General features: G+C 47.9%; 2 protein-coding genes across 12 annotated transcripts; one reads left to right on the top strand and one right to left on the bottom strand.

Annotated features, from left to right (window-relative positions):
• Positions 1-106: 106 nt before the first annotated feature.
• Positions 107-15,134, top strand: OARD1 (O-acyl-ADP-ribose deacylase 1). Of its 10 annotated transcripts, none has more exons than XR_014230200.1 (9): positions 107-125; positions 626-693; positions 1,245-1,389; positions 1,542-1,600; positions 2,533-2,645; positions 2,980-3,078; positions 5,585-5,715; positions 6,019-6,109; positions 6,561-6,688. XR_014230200.1 is itself a non-coding variant. In XM_082330324.1 (8 exons), exons 1-8 carry the CDS (start codon positions 236-238, stop codon positions 6,024-6,026), a joined length of 693 nt encoding a protein of 230 aa, XP_082186450.1. In that variant the 5' UTR covers positions 186-235; the 3' UTR covers positions 6,027-6,294. The 10 variants fall into 10 exon arrangements, 5 of the variants coding, with proteins under 5 accessions (XP_082186450.1, XP_082186451.1, XP_082186453.1 ...); XR_014230201.1 differs by lacking the exon at positions 107-125 and adding an exon at positions 186-305 and having other exon boundaries at positions 6,027-6,109; XR_014230202.1 differs by lacking the exon at positions 107-125 and adding an exon at positions 186-305.
• On the bottom strand, positions 5,570-14,953 carry APOBEC2 (apolipoprotein B mRNA editing enzyme catalytic subunit 2). Of its 2 annotated transcripts, XM_082330332.1 has the most exons (4): positions 14,625-14,953; positions 13,919-14,079; positions 6,290-6,837; positions 5,570-5,711 (listed from the first exon to the last, which is right to left on the bottom strand). In XM_082330332.1, the coding sequence occupies exons 2-3, from the start codon at positions 14,044-14,046 to the stop codon at positions 6,297-6,299; spliced, it is 669 nt and encodes a 222-aa protein (XP_082186458.1). In that variant the 5' UTR covers positions 14,047-14,079; positions 14,625-14,953; the 3' UTR covers positions 5,570-5,711; positions 6,290-6,296. The 2 variants fall into 2 exon arrangements, with proteins under 2 accessions (XP_082186458.1, XP_082186457.1); XM_082330331.1 differs by having other exon boundaries at positions 13,919-14,953.
• Positions 15,135-18,318: the final 3,184 nt, after the last annotated feature.

The following is an 18,318-nucleotide window of genomic DNA, read 5'->3' as shown; positions in this document are numbered from 1 at the left end:
CCAGGCGCGGCGCGCCGCCACGCGCAAGCGCCGGCTGAGGCTCCGCCCCCTTCCGCCAGGCTCCGCCTCCGAGCGCCTTGCGCATGCGCCGTGGCGAGGGCGGGTCGGCCCGCGGAATGTTCTCGGTGAGTATCATAGAGAGGGCGGTCCTCCGGCCCGCCTAGAGAGGCGCGCGGCGGCGGCGGCCATGTCCGTGTGCCGCTGAGGGCGCCGCGGAGGCGGGGCGGGCCGGCCGATGTGGGCAGCGCTGGCGCGGCTCTCCCTGCCGCAGGCCCCGGCCCGGCGGATCCTTCTGCACACCGCGGGTGTGGCCTGCCGAGGGGTTTCCTGGAGGGGCAGGGGTGACTTGGAGGAGGATGGCAGGCCCCTGGGTGCCGGCTGTGGGGTGACCCTGGACTGGGGCCTGCTCGCAGCTCACGGGCCGGGGCTGCGGGGTGCAGCAGGAAAGCTTGCGCCACACTGCCGGGGGTGCTGGCCTCCCCCTTTGCTGCTTTCTGGGGGCGTCTTGATTGTCCCAGCTGTCCCGTAGATAAAGTAGGCTTAGCCTTGCACCTTCTGGCACACCAGCTTATTGCCTAGCTTGGGATTCCTAATAACTCTCTTTTTCTCTCTGTCATCTTTCCAGCTGCGGGAGTCTTCACCATAGCCCGCGTTACCATGGCCACCCACTTCTCCAAGGATCAGGAGGAGAGAGTGCGTAGAAAATGGGTTATCTGGGCTACTGCTGCGATGCGTGTCTCTGTAAAGAGGCCTTCCCGTCCCCCTCGTAACATGGCAGCTGGCTGTACCCTGTAGCTTTCTGGAGGGAAGGGGCTGATACTGCTAAATTCCTTGTGCTTTTGTGGTTATGTCAGTGGTGCGGATATTGCGCAACAGCACAGAGCGTACGGGCTCGACTGAATGTCTGGGGATGTCCAGTGCTGGCACGCTGATGGTGCGCTGAAGGTGTGCACTAATCCTGCTGTGCTCTATTACATAATTTTCCTTCTTAAGCGTTGATACTGTAAAATTAACTGCTGAGCTGGCACGTGATGCTCATAACTGGCCTTGTAGAAAAGGTAGTTACCTGTATGTTGGGATCATAATTCATGCCAGCTCATTTACTTGTGAACTGCATCTTAAACTCGATGCCTTACGCTCATTACTGTACAGCCTTGCCGAGTTCCCTGTCACCTGAGTATTCTCTTATATGAGACAGCACTCGGCTTATTTTTATTTACCCTTCTGTTTGTGGTGTTTTCCAGATCAAGTGTGTCAAGGGGGACCTTTTCTCATGCCCCCAGACGGACGCCTTGGCTCACTGCATCAGCGAGGACTGTCGCATGGGTGCAGGCATAGCTGTTCTTTTTAAGAAAAAGTTTGGAGGCGTACAAGAGCTGTTGGATCAACGTGAGTGATGCGCGTGGGGTGGACATGCAGGAGCTGAAGGGAAAACCTTGATTTCCAGCAGTAAGGGTATTCCAAGCTACTTGGGGTGCGGGGGGGATTACGGAGCAGAGTGTAAGTGTTTTAAAAATACCTTCTTCATTTCTTCGCTTCAGAAAAGAAGACTGGAGAGGTGGCGGTTCTCCAAAGAGAGGACCGATACATTTACTACTTGGTAAGAGTGGGATGTTACTCAGGCGCTTCCCTGTAACTAAACCGTATTAGATATGATGATGGGGGCTTTAATAGTTGTGGGTTTTTCGAGTATGCTCTTCTAAATAAGAAGTGTGAGATGTGTTACTCAAAGACTGCTAGTTGAGGAGAAGCCAAGCTCTCTTGTGTATGTATATTTAAACTTTAAATTGACAAAACTAGCTGTTAAATTATACAATTTTAAGCTGTGGAACATAGTTCTTTTTCCCTTCTGTCGTGGTTTAACCCCAGCTGGCAACTAAGCCCCATCCAGCCACTCGCTCACTCCCCCCCGGTGGGATGGGGGAGAGAATTGGAAGAGTAAAAGTGAGAAAACTCATGGGTTGAGATAAAGACAGCTTAATAGGTAAAGCAAAAGCCACGCACGCAAGCAAAGCAAAACATCGGCAGGCAGGTGCTCAGCCATCTCTGGGAAAGCAGGGCTCCATTACACCAACGGTGACTTGGGAAGACAAACGCCATCACTCTGAATGCTCCCCCCTTCCTCCTTCTTCCCCCAGCTTCCTGCGCTGAGCACAGCGCCATACGGTGTGGGATGTCCCTTTGGGCAGCTGGGGGCAGCTGTCCCAGCCGCGTCCCCTCCCCACTCCTTGTGCCCCCCAGCCTCCTCGCTGGTGGGGTGAGGAGCAGAAAAAGCCTTGGCTCTGTGTAAGCGCGGCTCAGCAGGAACGAAAACATAGCTGTGTTACCAACACTGTTTACAGCACAAATCTGAAACATAGCCTCATACTGGCTACTGCGAAGAAAATTAACTCTACCCCAGCCAAAACCAGCACATCTTCACTGTAGCCAGTCTGGGTGTGGGGTTTCAGAGTGTAGTGGAATGCGTTTTTTAAAAAAAAGTGTGCAGTGATCATACCGAAGGCACAACTGACCTTTTACATTTATACTTAGATTACGAAGAAGAAAGTTTCTCACAAACCAACATATGAGACTATGCGAAAGAGCTTAGAAGCCATGAAAGCTCACTGTCTAAACAATGGAGTTACTGACATTTCCATGCCTAGGTAAGAAAATGAGTTACTGCAGTGTAGATACTTTGGCGTTTCTTGTGTGGAAGGCTGTTTGAGAGCTGATCCCCTGCCGTGAAATAAGAGTTCAAGTATCCGCTTCACTTCTATTCAACTCTTCTGTTCAATTGCATAAATGAAATTTGCATTTCCCAGAGCGTTTAAATGATGGCAAAACATACAGGCTCGGTTTCCTTAGTGTAACTGCATTATGTTGATTTATGGTGAGCTGAGTTAGTGCCACATAAGATCGTAGCTGCTGGAAGGGCTAGTTGTTCATAGTGTGCTCTAAAAGAGGCCATTACAGCTGTTGCGATGTCTTATTTTCCAGGATTGGATGTGGACTTGACGGCCTGGATTGGAATAAAGTTTCAGCAATACTTGGGGAGGTGTTTGAAGACACAGATATCAAGATCACAGTTTACACTCTGTGAGCAAAAGAGTTTAAAGAGAGCCCCATTTCCCTTGCTTTCAGGAGTGGAAACCTGTTAAGCGATCAGGGGGGAAACTGCATGCTGAGCACATTCTTCGTCTGAGCGTAGCTCACTCCTGTGTTGGCAGTGGCAGTGGCTTTTAACAACAACAACAACAGAAAGCTCCAGAGCAGCTAATTCGGGATGTAGTGTTCAGGGAGGCTGTGAAGAAGGCAGGGGTGTTGCGGTAACCCGTGGGGGGTTCCTGGTCTGTCCCAGCAAGCCACCAGATGTCACTGGTCCTCCACGGAGCACCTGCCTGCACTAGAGTTTCTACTTAAAGCTGACAGTTCCTGCGCAGAGTGAAATTGGAGCTGTCTGTTGCTTCGGCATTTGTTGGTTTGTAGTTACGGTTGGTAATGATGAGCTGTGGAGCCCTGTCACCTTTTTTTTTTTTTTTTAAAGTTTTGCAATGTTCATATCTGGCATACAGTTTACTTACTCTGTTCGTTACAGGATTAAAAATTTAATTTCTGCCTTCTGGCAACAAATACTATTTTTTATGAGATTGTACTCGCTAAGAATCATGCTGTCAACGTTAAATAAATAGCTCTTCAGTACTCTGCTGTCAGCTCAGAGCACGGTCCTTTTGAAAAACATACCTGTGTCTGTTTGCGTTGCGGCTGGGTTCTGGAGGAAAGCTGGGTGTGAAGGGGAATGCCGGAGATGTGTACAGACACCTCGTGGGTGCATTTTATCCTGTGTAATTGGCATAGTCTGCAGAACTCAGTTTTCTGAGAATCCACGCAAGTGAATGACTGATGTGCTGTAAAAAGTCATAGTCGAGAGTTTAAGGCTTGTTTCTGATGTTTCTTTCTTACTGCATTTGTAGTTTAGCTGTTCTATGTAGTTTGGTGTTTGATGTCACCAATAGCAAAAGCAATCAGTAACAGCTTAGTTCATCGGGCCACTGGTAAACACTGGATTTTTGGAAGTCTGGTTCCAGTACTGAAGAACTGTCACCTGCTCTGCATTCCCTTTGCTTGGTTTTCCCCACCCTCCCGTAATAACAAAGCTTTTTGACTTCTCTCATACTGAATGCCCAGAAAAATGCCAGATACACTTAATAAAGCTAAAAGATGGGACAGAACAGTTGAGAAGTTTTTGGCATACCATAGGGTTCCTAATTGGTTTTCAGTATGAGTTGAATGGGTGGAGCGTTTTCTGTTCTGAGCGTTGTGGGTTAATCTGTATTGTGCGGTTTCTTTGCTGATGCAGATCTGCAAATCCTGTTTGTGTCTTTTAGAGCTTCATATTATTACTCTCATGTTTGTTGACCATCCTTTGTAAACTTGGTTTTGGTGGATAATTGCTGTAGCTAAATACACAACTGAAAAAAAAATAAACTCCGACAAATAGGAACTTGGAGTATTAGCTGATCGGGAGTGGACATCAGGACTGCTCATTGATGTAGTCCTTACGCATATTTATGTTTGGTTTTTAAATCTAGTGGCAAAGCAATGAAATCCGCAGCGGCTCCACAAAGGTGTTCTCATGCCTGCTTGGTTTTTCTGCCTTGAAAATGTATGCCAGAATTTAGCGCAGTTGACTGAAGTAAGAGATGGGTGCGGCCCGCAGCTCTGTGTCTGTGTGTGTGTCTGTGTCTGTCTGTCTGCGTGCGCGTGTGTGTGTGTGTAGCACCCTTCCAGCCTGTGACAGTGCAGGAGGCACCAGCGTGACGAACCCCCCTCCTCTGGCCAGGTTTCTGAGCTGATGAGCGTCCCTGTGCCCCGTGTTTGGTCTCTGCCTTGCTTGCTACGGGAAGCGATACGCGCATATTCTCGCTCTCTCCCGCCCGCCTGTATGTACTCTTGAAATTTTTTGGCATATAGTGATTCTCCCTTCTCATCATGCCGCACTTCAGCTACGAAATATTTCATACGTGGCTGTCCCAGGATGTCTTACTTGTCAGATTAGATTTAGGACCTCTTGCAAATAGAGAAGAAGGAATAAACAGTGCTTTAGCTTTTGCAGTGATTCCAATTTTATTTCACTTTGCTTTTCCCAGTTTTATATCACAAACATCATTGAACAAGGGGAGAAGGTATTTGATGTATCGGAAATCAAGTACTTAGGGCTCCATCATAATGTAGAATAGACCCGTTAGCCCTAATTTAAATCACAGCTCTGATTATTGAGGAGGACAGGAAGAAACCCTTTTTTTCATCTTAAATTCCTTTCTCTTTAACATTTATGAAGTATGTACTTTCTAAATGCATTTATCTAATTGGCAGCTTTGTTCTAAGATCTTTTCTCATAAAGGAGTCCCAGCGTGCGAGGGCTGCAGCCTTTCCTGTAGGGCCACTGCCCTCCGTTTCCTTCAAGGCTTTAGCCGCGCAGTATGCTGCCTTCGGCTCTCCTGTCAGCAGGGGCGGCACGGGTTGGTTTGGGGCGGGGGGAGAGGAACACAATAAACCAAAAAATCCCAAACACCGAAGATCTGTGTTGTATATGTATTTGTAGTCCGTCAGGGCCGAGCCTTCCAGAAGCTGACACTCCATCCTGCTGGAATCAAAGCTTTGGAAAGCAGGAGCGTCCCAGATGTCCACGTCTGTCGCATCTCTCTTCACAGATCTTTTCTGAATTGCTCCTGGGTAAGGAGAAAGAGAGACGTGTTAGAAGCTTCAAAGGCTTTCGTGTTTTATGGCTTAAATAGGTGACTCTTTAGTACCCCTTAAAAAAAAAAAAAGGGAATTCTGCAATTGTAACTGCGATTTCCTTCAGTGGTTGGGTTTTTTTCTGGAGGGCTAGACTTTGGGGGGTGGGGGAAATCCCCTCTTCTCTACATTCCTCTCACTGTTTCCGCATGTGTCCTGAATATCATGCACGTGGGGAACAATGCGGTGTTCTTGTTGCACCTAGTGACCCTGGTGCCTTTTTGTTCTTTATTCCTGGAGGTGTTTAGTCTGAGAGGAAAAAGAAAAAGCTCTAAAGCCCTTGCCTGTCTGCTGTGGAGGAGCCCACTGCAGCGTTACTACCCTTGAAGGGGTAAGTTACTGCCTAGGATTATTTTCAGTATTCAGGTGCAGGCAAACCCGGCCAGGGACGTACGACAGTAACAGTGACTGAAATTGGCTCTGGGTTTCGCCTTTAACAACCCGAAGAAAAAAGAGGAGTCTGTGATACTGATACAAGGAGCTGGGTGACCAAGTGGAAATCCTCACTCACGTGAGCTTCAGTGCAAAATCTCTGCCAACTTTTCCTCGTAATAGTGGAAGTTCTCTTGAATGTCCTCCCATGGCACGAAAGCCTTTGCTTCCTCTCCTTCCTCCTGCTCCACAAAGTTCTGCCAGACATACTCAAAGTCTTGAGGCTTCATAATCCTCAGCTTGCAGCCAGCCGACTTCATTTTTTTCAGGGCAGCCTGCATTTCTGGGTCTTCCCACATGAAGAGACGCCCTACCATGATTGTCAGACGCAGGTTCTTGTTCTTCTTTAGGGTCTCGGTTATCCGATCGGCGCAGGTCACGCAGGGGCTGGAGGAGACGTACCAGGTGATGTTGTAGCGGAGGCTTGATTCACACTTTGGTAAAATTGTGTTGAAGAAAGCCATTTCTGCATGGGCGGCTGCATGCTCGTCTTCCAGGTAACCCCGAGAAGTCACTGACTCTTTGCCTTGGGTCTCGACGACGTAACACAGGAAGGTTTTGTTCCTGCCTGAGCTGTATTCCACGTTCCTGAACTGGAATTTGAAAAATATGGCTGGGAGGCGCTCCCTATAAAGAGTGGAGAGGAGAGAAGCATCTCAGAGGCAGATAGTAAAGGGTTACAGCATCGGTTTAGTTCCTGTGTGATCTTGGACAAGTCACTGCATCTATGATGGCTGTATTTCTCCGTGTATTAAAAGGAGATGCCTTTTAATAGCAGGATAAAAATACATTGAAAATTACAAGACAGCTAGTTTTGCTGTGTGCTGAGGCTTCCAGGCCCGTTCTCACTACCTAGTCTTTTTCACTTAATTTTAACAAACTTGTACTGGGAATTTCTGGTGTCTGCATTGAGGTGTTTGAAGAGGAACTTGCTTCTGAAATCTGTTTCTTGAGACTATGATATTTACTGTTGGTAAGGAGGGACAGTAATTGGCGTTTTCCCAGTCTTAATGCACTTGTAGACTGAAGCGTTCTACTGTTTGCTAGGCCATTAATACAGTTCTTTCAGTGTGGTGTTGCAATGTTCAGCTGCAGGACCTGTCGTCCTAAATTGTCAGGATGATAACCCTGGCATTGCTAATTAACGTTTTACCCCCCGTGCTTTTGCAGGCTGGATTTCCTCTGAGCAGAGGCAAGCGTGACTGACTAGTTGCAGTTTTTACGTGTTCTAGTTTTACTCTTCCAGTATCAGTTGAATACTAATATTCAGTACGATTATGTTGTGACTTTGGTTTAATAAAATATCTGAGATCAAATCTAACTTTGCTATGAAAAAGTGTATTTCCCACTGAAATTTGATAGCTGTCTCATGGACACTACTGATAAACTTCAGATACATTTTTTTAATGTTGTGCATCTCTCCCATTCTGGGTCTCTAAATGAGCATAATCCAAAGTGAATCATCGCAGTGGGTAATGTGTTTGCGGTCCTCTTTCACTCAAAGAAGGTAGTCTGCTGTTATTTAGGGAAGGTAAAATAAGTCCCGTAAAATGCTGCATATAGCTTTTATGCATTGCTGACTGAAGAGGAGAAAAAGGAAAGCTGCATCATCTCATGGGACCTGTTACTTTCTGATGGAGTGCCAGGCTTTCCCGATTGCCCCCCGTAGCATCTCTCCGCGGAGGACATCACTACAAGAGCTGGAGCTTGAAGGGTGGTAGGTGGAAAGATGAAAAAGATACTGCGACCAACATGCCTGTGACCTGCTAAATGCTACAAAGGATGGGAGCAAAGACTGCACAGAGCAGCCAAAGCCAACGTGAAATAACGAAAAGTAGTAACACAACATTTCATTTATTACACACTAGTAATCTTCTGGCATGTTGTACTCCTCTCATCTGAGCTTTAGGTGGACCTATAACCTTGATATTCCCAGCGAGGCAATAACGAATCTTTGTAAAACAGTAAGTGTCTCATTCATCCCTGTCTCATCTATAGTCAGACTATAACGTCAGGCCTCTCCAGGGGGTACACCCCGCAAAGGTCAGCAGAGATTCTCAGGCTCTTGGAAATTTTAATTGGGGAGAGCAACGAGGCTGCAGGAGTAAGTGGCAAAGTGTCGTTCTGCTGAGAGGAAAGAGCGATTTGCGATGCAACATCTCACAAGATGTCTCCAGGGACAGTGGAAGCGAAGGGTATGGAAAAGAGTGCAGAGGATGGAAATCAGTATGTTTTATGCTCGCTTAGTAACGTGGGAACCACGAGCGAACGTGCTCTCGGTTCGCTAGTGGGAAGTGCCGGTATGGGCCACGGCGAAAATGCGGGATGGTTGCAGGTCAGGAATAAGGACTGTTCATGAAGAGCTGGATCTGATGCCTTTCAAAATTAATGGATGTCTTTCTGTAGAGCGCAACGGACAAGGCTTTGCTAGGACTGCATGAAACACCCCAAACAGCATGAAATTCTGTGCGGATCAGGGGGACTGGAGCAGGAATGTTTGAACAGAAAGACCAGGGAACAGGAGTTCTTCATGTAATACCCGGCTGCAAATATTACACTATGTACTGTGAGCAAATGGCTTTGTGCTTAGATAGGAATTGGAAATTCTTTGCTGTCTAAATACATAACTCAGAGTAAATTATAGCTATTGTCAAGCTTCTTCAGCTGAGTTATTTTAAAAGTTTAAATACAATTTTCCATAAATGTTTAATTCCACTTACAAAGTTTCAGAAATGTCTCTTTGGTGTGTGTATATTCCATACTTCTTGTAATGCAGCCAAGAATTTTCTGGCTGCCAAAGTCCTGTGGCATTTTTGGCTTTTGGGAAAGTTAAAACATAAAAGAACACCCTCTCTATTTAATTTTTTATGATGCTACAGTGGTGTCTAGGGTCCGTTTGGGTCTGCTACACAGATTCGCAGTAAAAGGCCTGGAGTTATAGTTCCCACCTCTGTTTTGGATTTCCCAACAGCATGATTTTACAGATGAACAGCTTCACTTGGAAGAGCAGCGTACTATACCAGCCAAATGGTGTGCGAGTTGATGCGGTTGGGTTGGCACAGTTGTACTTTGCCCTGAGAGAGGGAGACCGTTAATCTTCCAAATGCAACAGGAGGTAGGAGCAGGAACGCTCGTGTTCATAGAACTGCGTCTGCACGGGGAATATCTGCCGTTGCTGTCAGGCACAGACCACCGTCGTTCTTTTCACATATCGTTGATTCGCGACAGTGGAAGTTTAGAGTACAAGTTTGGCTTCAGAAGTTTTACTAGAAGCAGGTTTTCAGCTGCTGCTTAAACGATATAATTAAACCCTTACATTGTTCAATTCTACTTTGATGAGATCTGCACAAGACGGGACTTAATAGAAAAGCCTGTTTGGGAGCCGTCCCTGCTATTACTGTCTTAGCTGGCACTGTATTAATGAGGGATGGGAAGCAGTAGTGTGGATACAGACTTTTATGTTGATTAATGAGCAAATAAATCGTGCTGGTTTGGTATGATTTTGTTTGTGGTTCTCTGGTTTGCATCGAGAGTTTGCACAAGCCTGGGTAAGGGAAACTCGCACTGGCTCGCACAAGCTCTGAACTACCCTGAAAGCCTGCTTTAGCTTCCTTGTCGTAGCGTTTTGACCTCTGTTCCCTTAGGTTAGATGATTTAAAGTTACCTGTTAGAGGGAGTGTCGTTTTCTTTAAGACGAATTGCAAGATTCCACTGATTTTATTAAAGAGTACTACCAGGCTTTAGCATAGTGCCTCTTATTCCCTGAAGTCCTTTCTCTTGTTCTTTGAGACAAAAACAATTCACATGCTTCCAAGAATAGCGCTTTTCCTGCTTTATATCCTAGATAATGAATGGTTTTTTGGTTAATGATTTAATGATTCTTTAATTAATGATTTCTTTGAAGTCCGGCTATGTTGGGTCTGGCATAAGCCACCCATTGCCTTGTTTCAGAGCTAAGTTCGTAAGGCCACTGTCAGTTGTTTTAAAATAACATCATATATTTAAATGTAGCACATCAGAATCACATGGAAGTTCCTTCCTGATTTAACTCTCTTGACTGCAAAGCGCTTACATCGGTGACGAGGTTGAGTCTCTATGTTTTGGTGAACGGCAGCGATCTGTTCCAGGATGCACTGACTCAGCGGGGTATTTAGTCAGGCCTTCCAGACGGATTTTATTGCTTATCATCGCGGCGTCTGTCTAAGATTAGCTGGGATGTTCACCTAAATCTGTCCTCCTAGCAACACGGACTGTGCAGCGGCGTAATTAACAAGTTTCCGATAAAGAATATAAACAAAGCGAAGGGCATTTTCCAAGTCTGTCAGTAGCTGGCTGAGAGCTTGGAAAATTTGCTGATCACGGACAGGCAGGCAACCAATGAGCCGTGCGTGCTAGCTAGCGAGAATCCGCTTAATCCCACGTAAACCCGAGCAGGGAGGCCGTTTCGGCACAAGTGTGAATTGTAAACTTCTGTCCTGACAGGGCTTAGCTGAGTCCTTGCTATGCGACTCTTCCCAGCAGCGGGGATTTGGGAAAGGTGCCCCTGGTCCTCGGAGTAGGGGAAAGGCCTGGAGCGAGCGGTTCAGCAGTGGAAGAACGGGCAAGAACAAACCACGTGTACCGTAAGGTGCAGACAGACGCAAATGCCGTGTGCTGCACAAGCTCACCTTTGAGTTACAGCGTGCTTGGCAGATGACCCTCGTAACTTACTGCAAAGTGAAGTATCGCAACTGTATTGTTTGTTTGGGTAGATTAAAACTCCTTCCAAACAGCTGAGCATCAAAATACATCCCTGACATAGCTGTGTTGTCTACTACAAAAAACTAAGCCAACTTCTTTGGAAGCTCAGGTTTAGCCTTGAATAGCGTCCTGACTGTTCCGGAGTAAATGAGGAATTCTTGGCAAGCCTATTTTCCCATGTTTGAATGATGGGAGGTGTGCAAGTGTTAATATTATCCCTCTTTTACCCATTGAGGCGGAAACCTCAATCTGTACAAATGGTACTGGACCGAACAGGCAACGTGCTTTTGAGTCTGCTGAAATGAGGTAGGCTGGAGACCGCAGCGGCTGCCCAGCATGGCCCCAGTGCGGTCGCATGCTGGGGAGGAGAAGAGAAGCAGAACTTCTAATGAGAGAATAAAAATGTGGGATTACCTAAAAGATGCTGTAAACTAGCAGGACATGTTCTTTAGATTTAAATATTTGTTCGGTGACTATTTATACTATGGTCTTGGGTTATTTGAGCTGATAAAACAGTGTCCTTTTGCTTGCTCTTTGACAACTCTTCACAAACACACACACTCATGCTGGGCTCATTGATTATAGAAAGTCTGTAATGATCAACTGTAACAGGAACCAAGGATTTATCACTGCTAAAAGGAGCCTCATTTACACCCTGGGGAAAGCGTAAATAAATGTGTCTACTTAAATGTCATGAGAGGTACACAGATGGGGCTTATATTTACCCAGGACTGTGTCGACCCAAATGTTGACAAAAAAAGAGTTAATATTCTTAAACAGAGCGATTAGGTTCCTGGTATTTTTTGTGTAAGCCAGACTCCTTAGAGATATAAGCAACAGCTTGAAAACTCGTCTGTGTGTCTTAAGATGCCCCTAATCCAAGGGCTAAAACTGAGCTGCACTGTAATTGAATTTAAGTGCTTCCACAATTGCAGTTATGTGTTTTCTCATAATTCACATAACTGGCTTTATTGGCTGAAAAGTTGTAAATAATTAGAAGAATCCAAACCGTGATCGTACCAGGTTGAGGCACAGGCTGCTTCTTAAAATGAAAGTAAAAATTGCTGGATTTTTCTGTACCTCTTTCAGGGTGCTTTAGGATTTCTGCTCTGCTTCCTCATTCTTACCTTTGGTAGCCAGCCTGTTAGTCATAACTTAATAATCGGAGGAGGTTTGGTCATGATTCCTGCAGGAATTCACCAGATATTTATAAGCACTTTCCAAATATGTGATGAGGACGGTAATAAATACTCACATACTGACAGCTCTGTGGTCCCTCACTGAACGTCTGACTACTTTCATTTCAGAAACGTGAACTCCTGCCTTGCTTGGTATCAGCGTGTAGAATGTAAAACTCGGCTGGTACCGGCTTAGCGTGTGTCGATAGCACAGGCGGTAACGGGAGGCTTCCCTGCATCGCGGGCCGCTCTCGCCCTGGTGTCGTCCCTCGCGTTCTCGCTGCCGCCGTGCCGGAGCGGAAAATCCTGTCAAATTCTGCAACGCCCTTGTCATTTCAGCAAATAATTTCATTGCAGGATGACACTGAGCAAGTATTTTTCATCCCCGATTGGCAAACCAATTCCTATCCAGGTCTTTGGGGTTAGCAAGGAAGTTTGAAGATTTCTAATTGCAAGTTGACTGCTCTAAGGCTGAAAAACCCCATTTCCTCATTGAGATTCATTTTAGTGCATGTCTTAAGTGTCTAGAAGTTGGCACCATGTGTGTTCAGTAGCTTATATAAACAACTTTTGGTGTCTTAGCTCCGTTTCTAGCAGAGGGATGTGCTTTTCTTAAAAGTCCCTGCTCTAGCAGAGAGGTGTCATTTCTGCGATTGTGTGTGACAGAGACCAAAGGCTGTGAACAACCCCAGCCCAAGAAGCGATTTTTCAGAGCAGGCATGTTTTAAGAAGAAAATGGTTTTTTCACCCCTGTGCAGGGATGTAACCCGGCTGTGTGAGATCAGACACAGGTGCTGTCCTGCCTCATGCATCGCTTTCAGAAATGCCAGCCACATTTTTTCAGTTGTTTTTAATCTTTCTTACCAGTGACCGTCACGTGCATAAGGGTTCCAAGCGGGATTTTAAGAGCCTGGCCCCAGCTTTACATTCAAGCAGCTGGCAGAAATCGTGGTTTTGGTTTACACGCTGGGAACGCTGCCTTGGTGACTGCTAAGGGAGACCAGAGGGAAGAACTACGTAGGGCATCTTGCTCCTGCTACAACGAGCATTTTCTAATGCTTAGAGACAACCGATTACACAGGTTTTTTCTAGTTGCAGCTGTCCATTGTGTTTGAGAGTTCAGCTGCCTAGATCTCCGTTATATCTGCCTCTTCCAAAGGCCAGCCTCACCAGAGCAAAAGGAGCTGCTCGCCGCTTCGCTGTCTTGAAAACTGCCGATTGTTTTGGTGCCTTTCTGCGAGTTAGGCTTTTCTGAAAGTCAGGTTCCAGCTGTGGGTCTGGAGCCCTTGAAAATGGGCACTTTTAGCTCTCTTGAGAAACCTGTCCCTTAGCTGCATAAAGCAAAGCAACCGTAGCAGGGGTATTTTTCCTAATCCACAGATAGAGAAACTTTCAGACAAGAGGCATTGATCACACCAAGAGATCAATGTTCAGCGCTCATCAAGGGCCGGTGCCCGCCTTCCTGATACCATCAGGCGAGCGGTCCCACCGCCGTCCGCGGGACGGCTCGCGCTGCCGGGAGGCCCTCAGCACCGCAGAAACACTCCTGCTTGCATCGAGCACAGATCTGCCTGCCCGCCCGGTGCGAATCCAGCCCCTGTAAACCTCAGTGAAACTTTTAGCAAAGTCCCACCACAAGGAAAGCCACGCTTAGGTTGTTTAAGAACGCTCAGAAGGGCACTGGCTGGAGATACCCTCTCTAATTACCCAACGTAAGAGCCGAGGCAGAGACCTTTGAACATCCCCACTTCGCTCTCTTGCACCCTCATATTTATATCTAAACCTCTTACCCTGTCACAATTTCAAATGGTGGCAGGTCTTCCCGCTTCAACTTCTTCTTCTTTTTTTCCTCGCCCTCTTCTGCGTTGTCAGGTTCGCCGTTCTGGGTGTTGCTGGGCTCCTCCTGCTTTTCTGCCATCTTCTTGAGTATTGGGGAATTGAGTTATGGCCACTGGGAAAAAGAAAGAGCAATCTCTGAGAGCTCTAAGGGAGAGGAGACAGCAGAGGGAGGAGGGAAAACCGGAGCTGGGAGTTCCTGCCCTCGGCACAGTTGTCAGGAGCTAAATATGGAACAAAGCAGCAGCGGTAGCGGCTGGATGGGGTAGGATGACCCAGGGCTCTCAGATGTCGTCTCCTTCCCTTGCTTTCTCTAGGTCTTTTTAACAATCCCTCTTGCTCCCCTTTTAATTTAAAATTAAGTGACGACTTCACCGTGGGCGGGTTAAGCAATGGATGGAAAATCCTGGAAGCATAAGTATCCATTTATCCATTAGCGTGACAGATAGCTGGCAAGATGCAGAGCTGGCAGCTTCTCCATCTACCTTTTGCCAGTTTATTTTATTGCTGACCTTGAAGGACCAGTGTTTTGGCTCAGACAAGAGGGGAAAGGGGCAGTCCCCATTTGGGTTGCTGAAAAATCCCCACTGGTGGTGGATTTGGCCTCGTGGGCCACCTGGAGCACGGCAGCAGGGGTGCCCAGAGCAGCAGGAGACCTACCTTGCCTTCCACCCTGCTCGTCCGTGCAGGGACACTGAAAACAGGAGCTAAGCGGGATGAAATCTGGCTTGTTGAAGCCGGTGTCAGGTCGTACTGGTGTAAATGCAAACCAGAACCTTCTCCCAGATACTTTAAAGTCAGCCTTGTAACGCACAGTGGGGCAGCGTTTCTGGTGCAGGGCAGTTCCAAGTGCACGTGCTGAGCAGCTGCCCATCGCTCTGTATTTTTTCTCTCCGTTGCCTGAATGTTTGCAAAGTGCCCAGCACACTGGGGGTGATACCACGGCTAGGCGAGGACAAGCTTTTGCAAACTGCTGGGCTTAGTGATTCTTGCAGTATTTCTTTGTTTCTTTCACCTTTGCTGCCGCGGAGGTGCAGGTGTTGAACGAGGGATCGCGCTGGAGCCAAGGCGTCGGGCAGACGAGAGCCTGCGGTGGAGGCGCGGGGGGTATGCAGTGACAACGGACCGGTGCCGGCAGCGCGCCGAGGACAGGGTACTGGAGACGTTCTGGTAAGGTGCTTACTGGGATTTGCCTGAATGAGTGTGGGTGCGGAATCTGCCTTCCATACAAAGGGAAATGAGACGGACTATGAAGACTTTATTGACAGGAGTTGGGATGTTTGGTTTGCTTGGCATCGTATCAAGCAGATTTCTTGACGAGGCTGTGGTAAAGAAGGATACTCGGGGGTGATGTAGCTTTCACATGAGCGCTAAAAAGAGTTTTATATGTTTGGGTTGGGGGGGGTGTATCTTTTTTTTTTCTTCAGGATTATGTGAAATTCTTCCAATTTCTCACTCTAAATTTAAATCATTTAAAGTTTGTATAAATCCCATGTGAGCCAAGCCGAATGAAAACCTGAGTAAGACTTTTCTCAGAGGCTAATCCTGCTGTGCCACGAGGGTGAAAGGACCTGGAAAACGTGCCGCTGCGCAGGACTCCTGTTTTGGCCAAAGCGTATTGGAAATCACGTCCCCAGTATCTTGGGTTCTGCACTTGGTTCAGAACCCACCATCATCAAGATTTGGATAAACATGAAATATTAAGCTATCTTGGATTGAGTATTCAGCCTGTACTGAGAGGAAAACCCGCTCTTGGTTTGAGGAGGATAAATTGTATTCCGTAGGAATTAAATAGGTGTGAATCCCTGCTTTCAGGCCAAACTCAGTCTCGAGATACTGTTGTAGTCAGCTCTTTGCAACTTTAGAGGGGTCTGCACTATCACAAAGTGAAATAACTTTATGCCATTGGGCAGATAATTTTATCGTAGATAATAAATAATATATTATCACAGATAATTTATTCTGGCTACTCTTTCAAGCCCCCTTGCTAACAACAGCCTGCCTTTCTGTGCTACGGTATCCTGGTAGCTTTTCATTAGTACCATCGCCGAAACGCAGCGTTCTGGGGACACGGCACCCCCCTTTCCTCCCACACTGTTTGCTGGTGACGAGAAGTTGTTTATGCGATGACTGACACAGCTGGCACGGAGAGTGTTGTGACAACAGCGCAATCAAGGACTTGACAAGTTCCAAGACATCCTATCCGTGGAACGTATAGCTTTCATTTTCATGGTGCAGAATTTTATTTATTTTTAAGCTTAAAATACTTTCCTGCGGGGCAGGTGCAGTGTTTTTCCTCTCGCATGGTAACTATGCTCAAATTCCAACTCCGCTGTCTGGTTGCTCTCACCTTTGACATTTCAGGCAGTGGTTTTGGGGATGGGAATCCTCTCTTAATGAGTGACAGCTTGTTTCCTTCTCACCCTTATACTTTAACGAAGCGTTCCAGCCCCTCTTCAGTCCTTCTGACCCACTTCTCTTTATTTTTGGAAGCTCTTGACGGCTAGCATCCCATCTTTCCCGCAGCCTTTAGCTTTCACTGGCCTGGCCCCTCCGCAGGGTTCAGGGCTGAGCTCTAATCTAATCTCGGGAATGCGGCACTGCGACTCTGCCTCTATCCCGCCCTTCCCCAGCTGCTTCGCAGCTCCATCTAGGGCAGTGCACCAAACAGTCATGATCCCCCCCCGCAGCGCCTGCCGGCGCCAAAAATACAAAGGGACGCCACCGAGTTGCTGTCAGTCTGACATTTTGCGTTGGAGCCATAGGAATCAAAGCTTTGATCGACTTTGTTCGGTGGCTTTTAAGCGACCCGAGCTCCCCCGAAGTGCCCACGTGCGTACAAGAGCGGGCGTGCATGGGCCCAATGACTGAAGCCAGCGAGGGAAGTATTTTTCCATCAGCTAGTTCAGAGAAGGAGCTAGGGCACGGGTGCTGAGAGGTGCCAGGGCTGCGCCTGGCCTCGCGTAAGGAGCTCCCCATGGCACTTCGGTTACCTAAAATCATTGCACTCGCCAACCAGCACTTTTATTGAGGCTTCCCTCCACCCTGCCGCTCTCCCCACTGATGTAATGGTTTATTTAGTTGACTATGAATTTCGTTCCGCTCAGAGAGCCCTGCACAGCGGAATCGCTGTTCGGCCACCGAAGAGGCGCAAGAGATCCGCACGCACGCACGTCAGGTCTTGCCCAGGGAGAGCGGGCATCGGCCCCGTGCCTCTCCGCGCTCGCTCCCCCACGGCCGGGGCTAATCCGTGCTCGTCCCAGCAGAGCCCCGGGCCTCTCCCCGCACCCAGCACGCAGGGCGCCGTCGGTAGGTGCGGGCTCTTCCTCCGTAGGTTATCCTCGTCGGCGCCTGCGCCTCGCGTGTGGGGACGCCTCCGACGGAGTGACCACAGCCCTGCGCCGCAGCCACGGCATCGGCCGTCGAGCCGGCTCCGTCTCAGCGGCACAAACCCAGGCTGTGGTTTCCTGCCCGACCCCCTTCTCCATCCCCTGACAGATGTGTCCCGCAACACCTGGCAGTCTGTCTCCCTCTGTTTTAAAAGGTCTGGCTTCACTGTGTCGGGGCATCGAGGCCCGAACACCTGAGCAGAGCGAGATGGAGTAATGGGGAGGAGCAGACCTCAGAGACCCCAACCTGCAGCAAGATTTGAAGAGCTGTCTGCGTGGGAACGCCGCCAGCAAAGACGGCTGCTAGCAAGGCACGGCTAAGATGACAGCCTTTTCTAGGAGAAGCTTTCTGGCTTTGCTGCAGTATTGGATATTAAGGTCTGATCCTGCATCCATCCAAGTCCAGAGGAGTTTCTCCACTGACTTTAGAGGCATCTCTGAACAATCTGATGACATTTTCCCCATCTTAAGTAATTATCTCACATAGGGAGTACGGTATCGCCTTGACCTGTCTCCCAGGCAGGTCGCCCGCTGTTGCTCTAACTGCAGCAGGAGTTACTTTCCTGAAGTTGAAATGGCTTTTCCTTTCCTGGTCGCAAAGGGGCAGCAGGAGAGACCTGGCTGCCGAAGCCCTTGCCAGGAAACGGAGGCTTTTATTGCATTCTCGGGCTGGAGGAACAGTTTTGGATAGATGCGAGAGTGAAATAAGACACTGGCTGCGTGAGTCATGGCTGAGCCGCGCTCTCTATTCCGGGGACAGCTGGTGGCACTAACGGAACATCTCCCTAGATACTCTGTCTGGCAGCAATCCCCCTCCTGCTTTTTCCAGCTGTAACTACCGTTACCTGATAAATAAATAAACACTCTGACAGTGATGTGCAGAGGCAGCTTTCCTTCCCTCGGCTCCTGGAGGCTCTCACCTGTCCCTCTCCTCCCGCCGCAGGACCACAACGCCCAGATCTAAA

The sequence above is a fragment of the Platalea leucorodia genome, assembly GCF_965183815.1.
Source record: "Platalea leucorodia genome assembly, chromosome: 19".
In the NCBI taxonomy this organism is placed as follows: Eukaryota; Metazoa; Chordata; class Aves; order Pelecaniformes; family Threskiornithidae; genus Platalea; species Platalea leucorodia.
Note: the sequence above shows the minus strand (reverse complement) of the source record. Positions and strands in the feature narration are given on the sequence as shown.

Bases quoted from the DNA above. Each gene is read 5' to 3' on its own strand.
- APOBEC2 (XM_082330331.1), bottom strand. From the start codon at position 14,046: ATGGCAGAAAAGCAGGAGGAGCCCAGCAACACCCAGAACGGCGAACCT. The intron at 6,838-13,918 runs GTAAGAGGTTTA...CACTCTTTATAG, and splicing joins CCATTTGAAATTGTGACAGG to GGAGCGCCTCCCAGCCATAT.
- OARD1 (XM_082330324.1), top strand. From the start codon at position 236: ATGTGGGCAGCGCTGGCGCGGCTCTCCCTGCCGCAGGCCCCGGCCCGG. The intron at 306-625 runs GTGTGGCCTGCC...TCATCTTTCCAG, and splicing joins GATCCTTCTGCACACCGCGG to CTGCGGGAGTCTTCACCATA. The intron at 2,646-2,979 runs GTAAGAAAATGA...CTTATTTTCCAG, and splicing joins ACTGACATTTCCATGCCTAG to GATTGGATGTGGACTTGACG.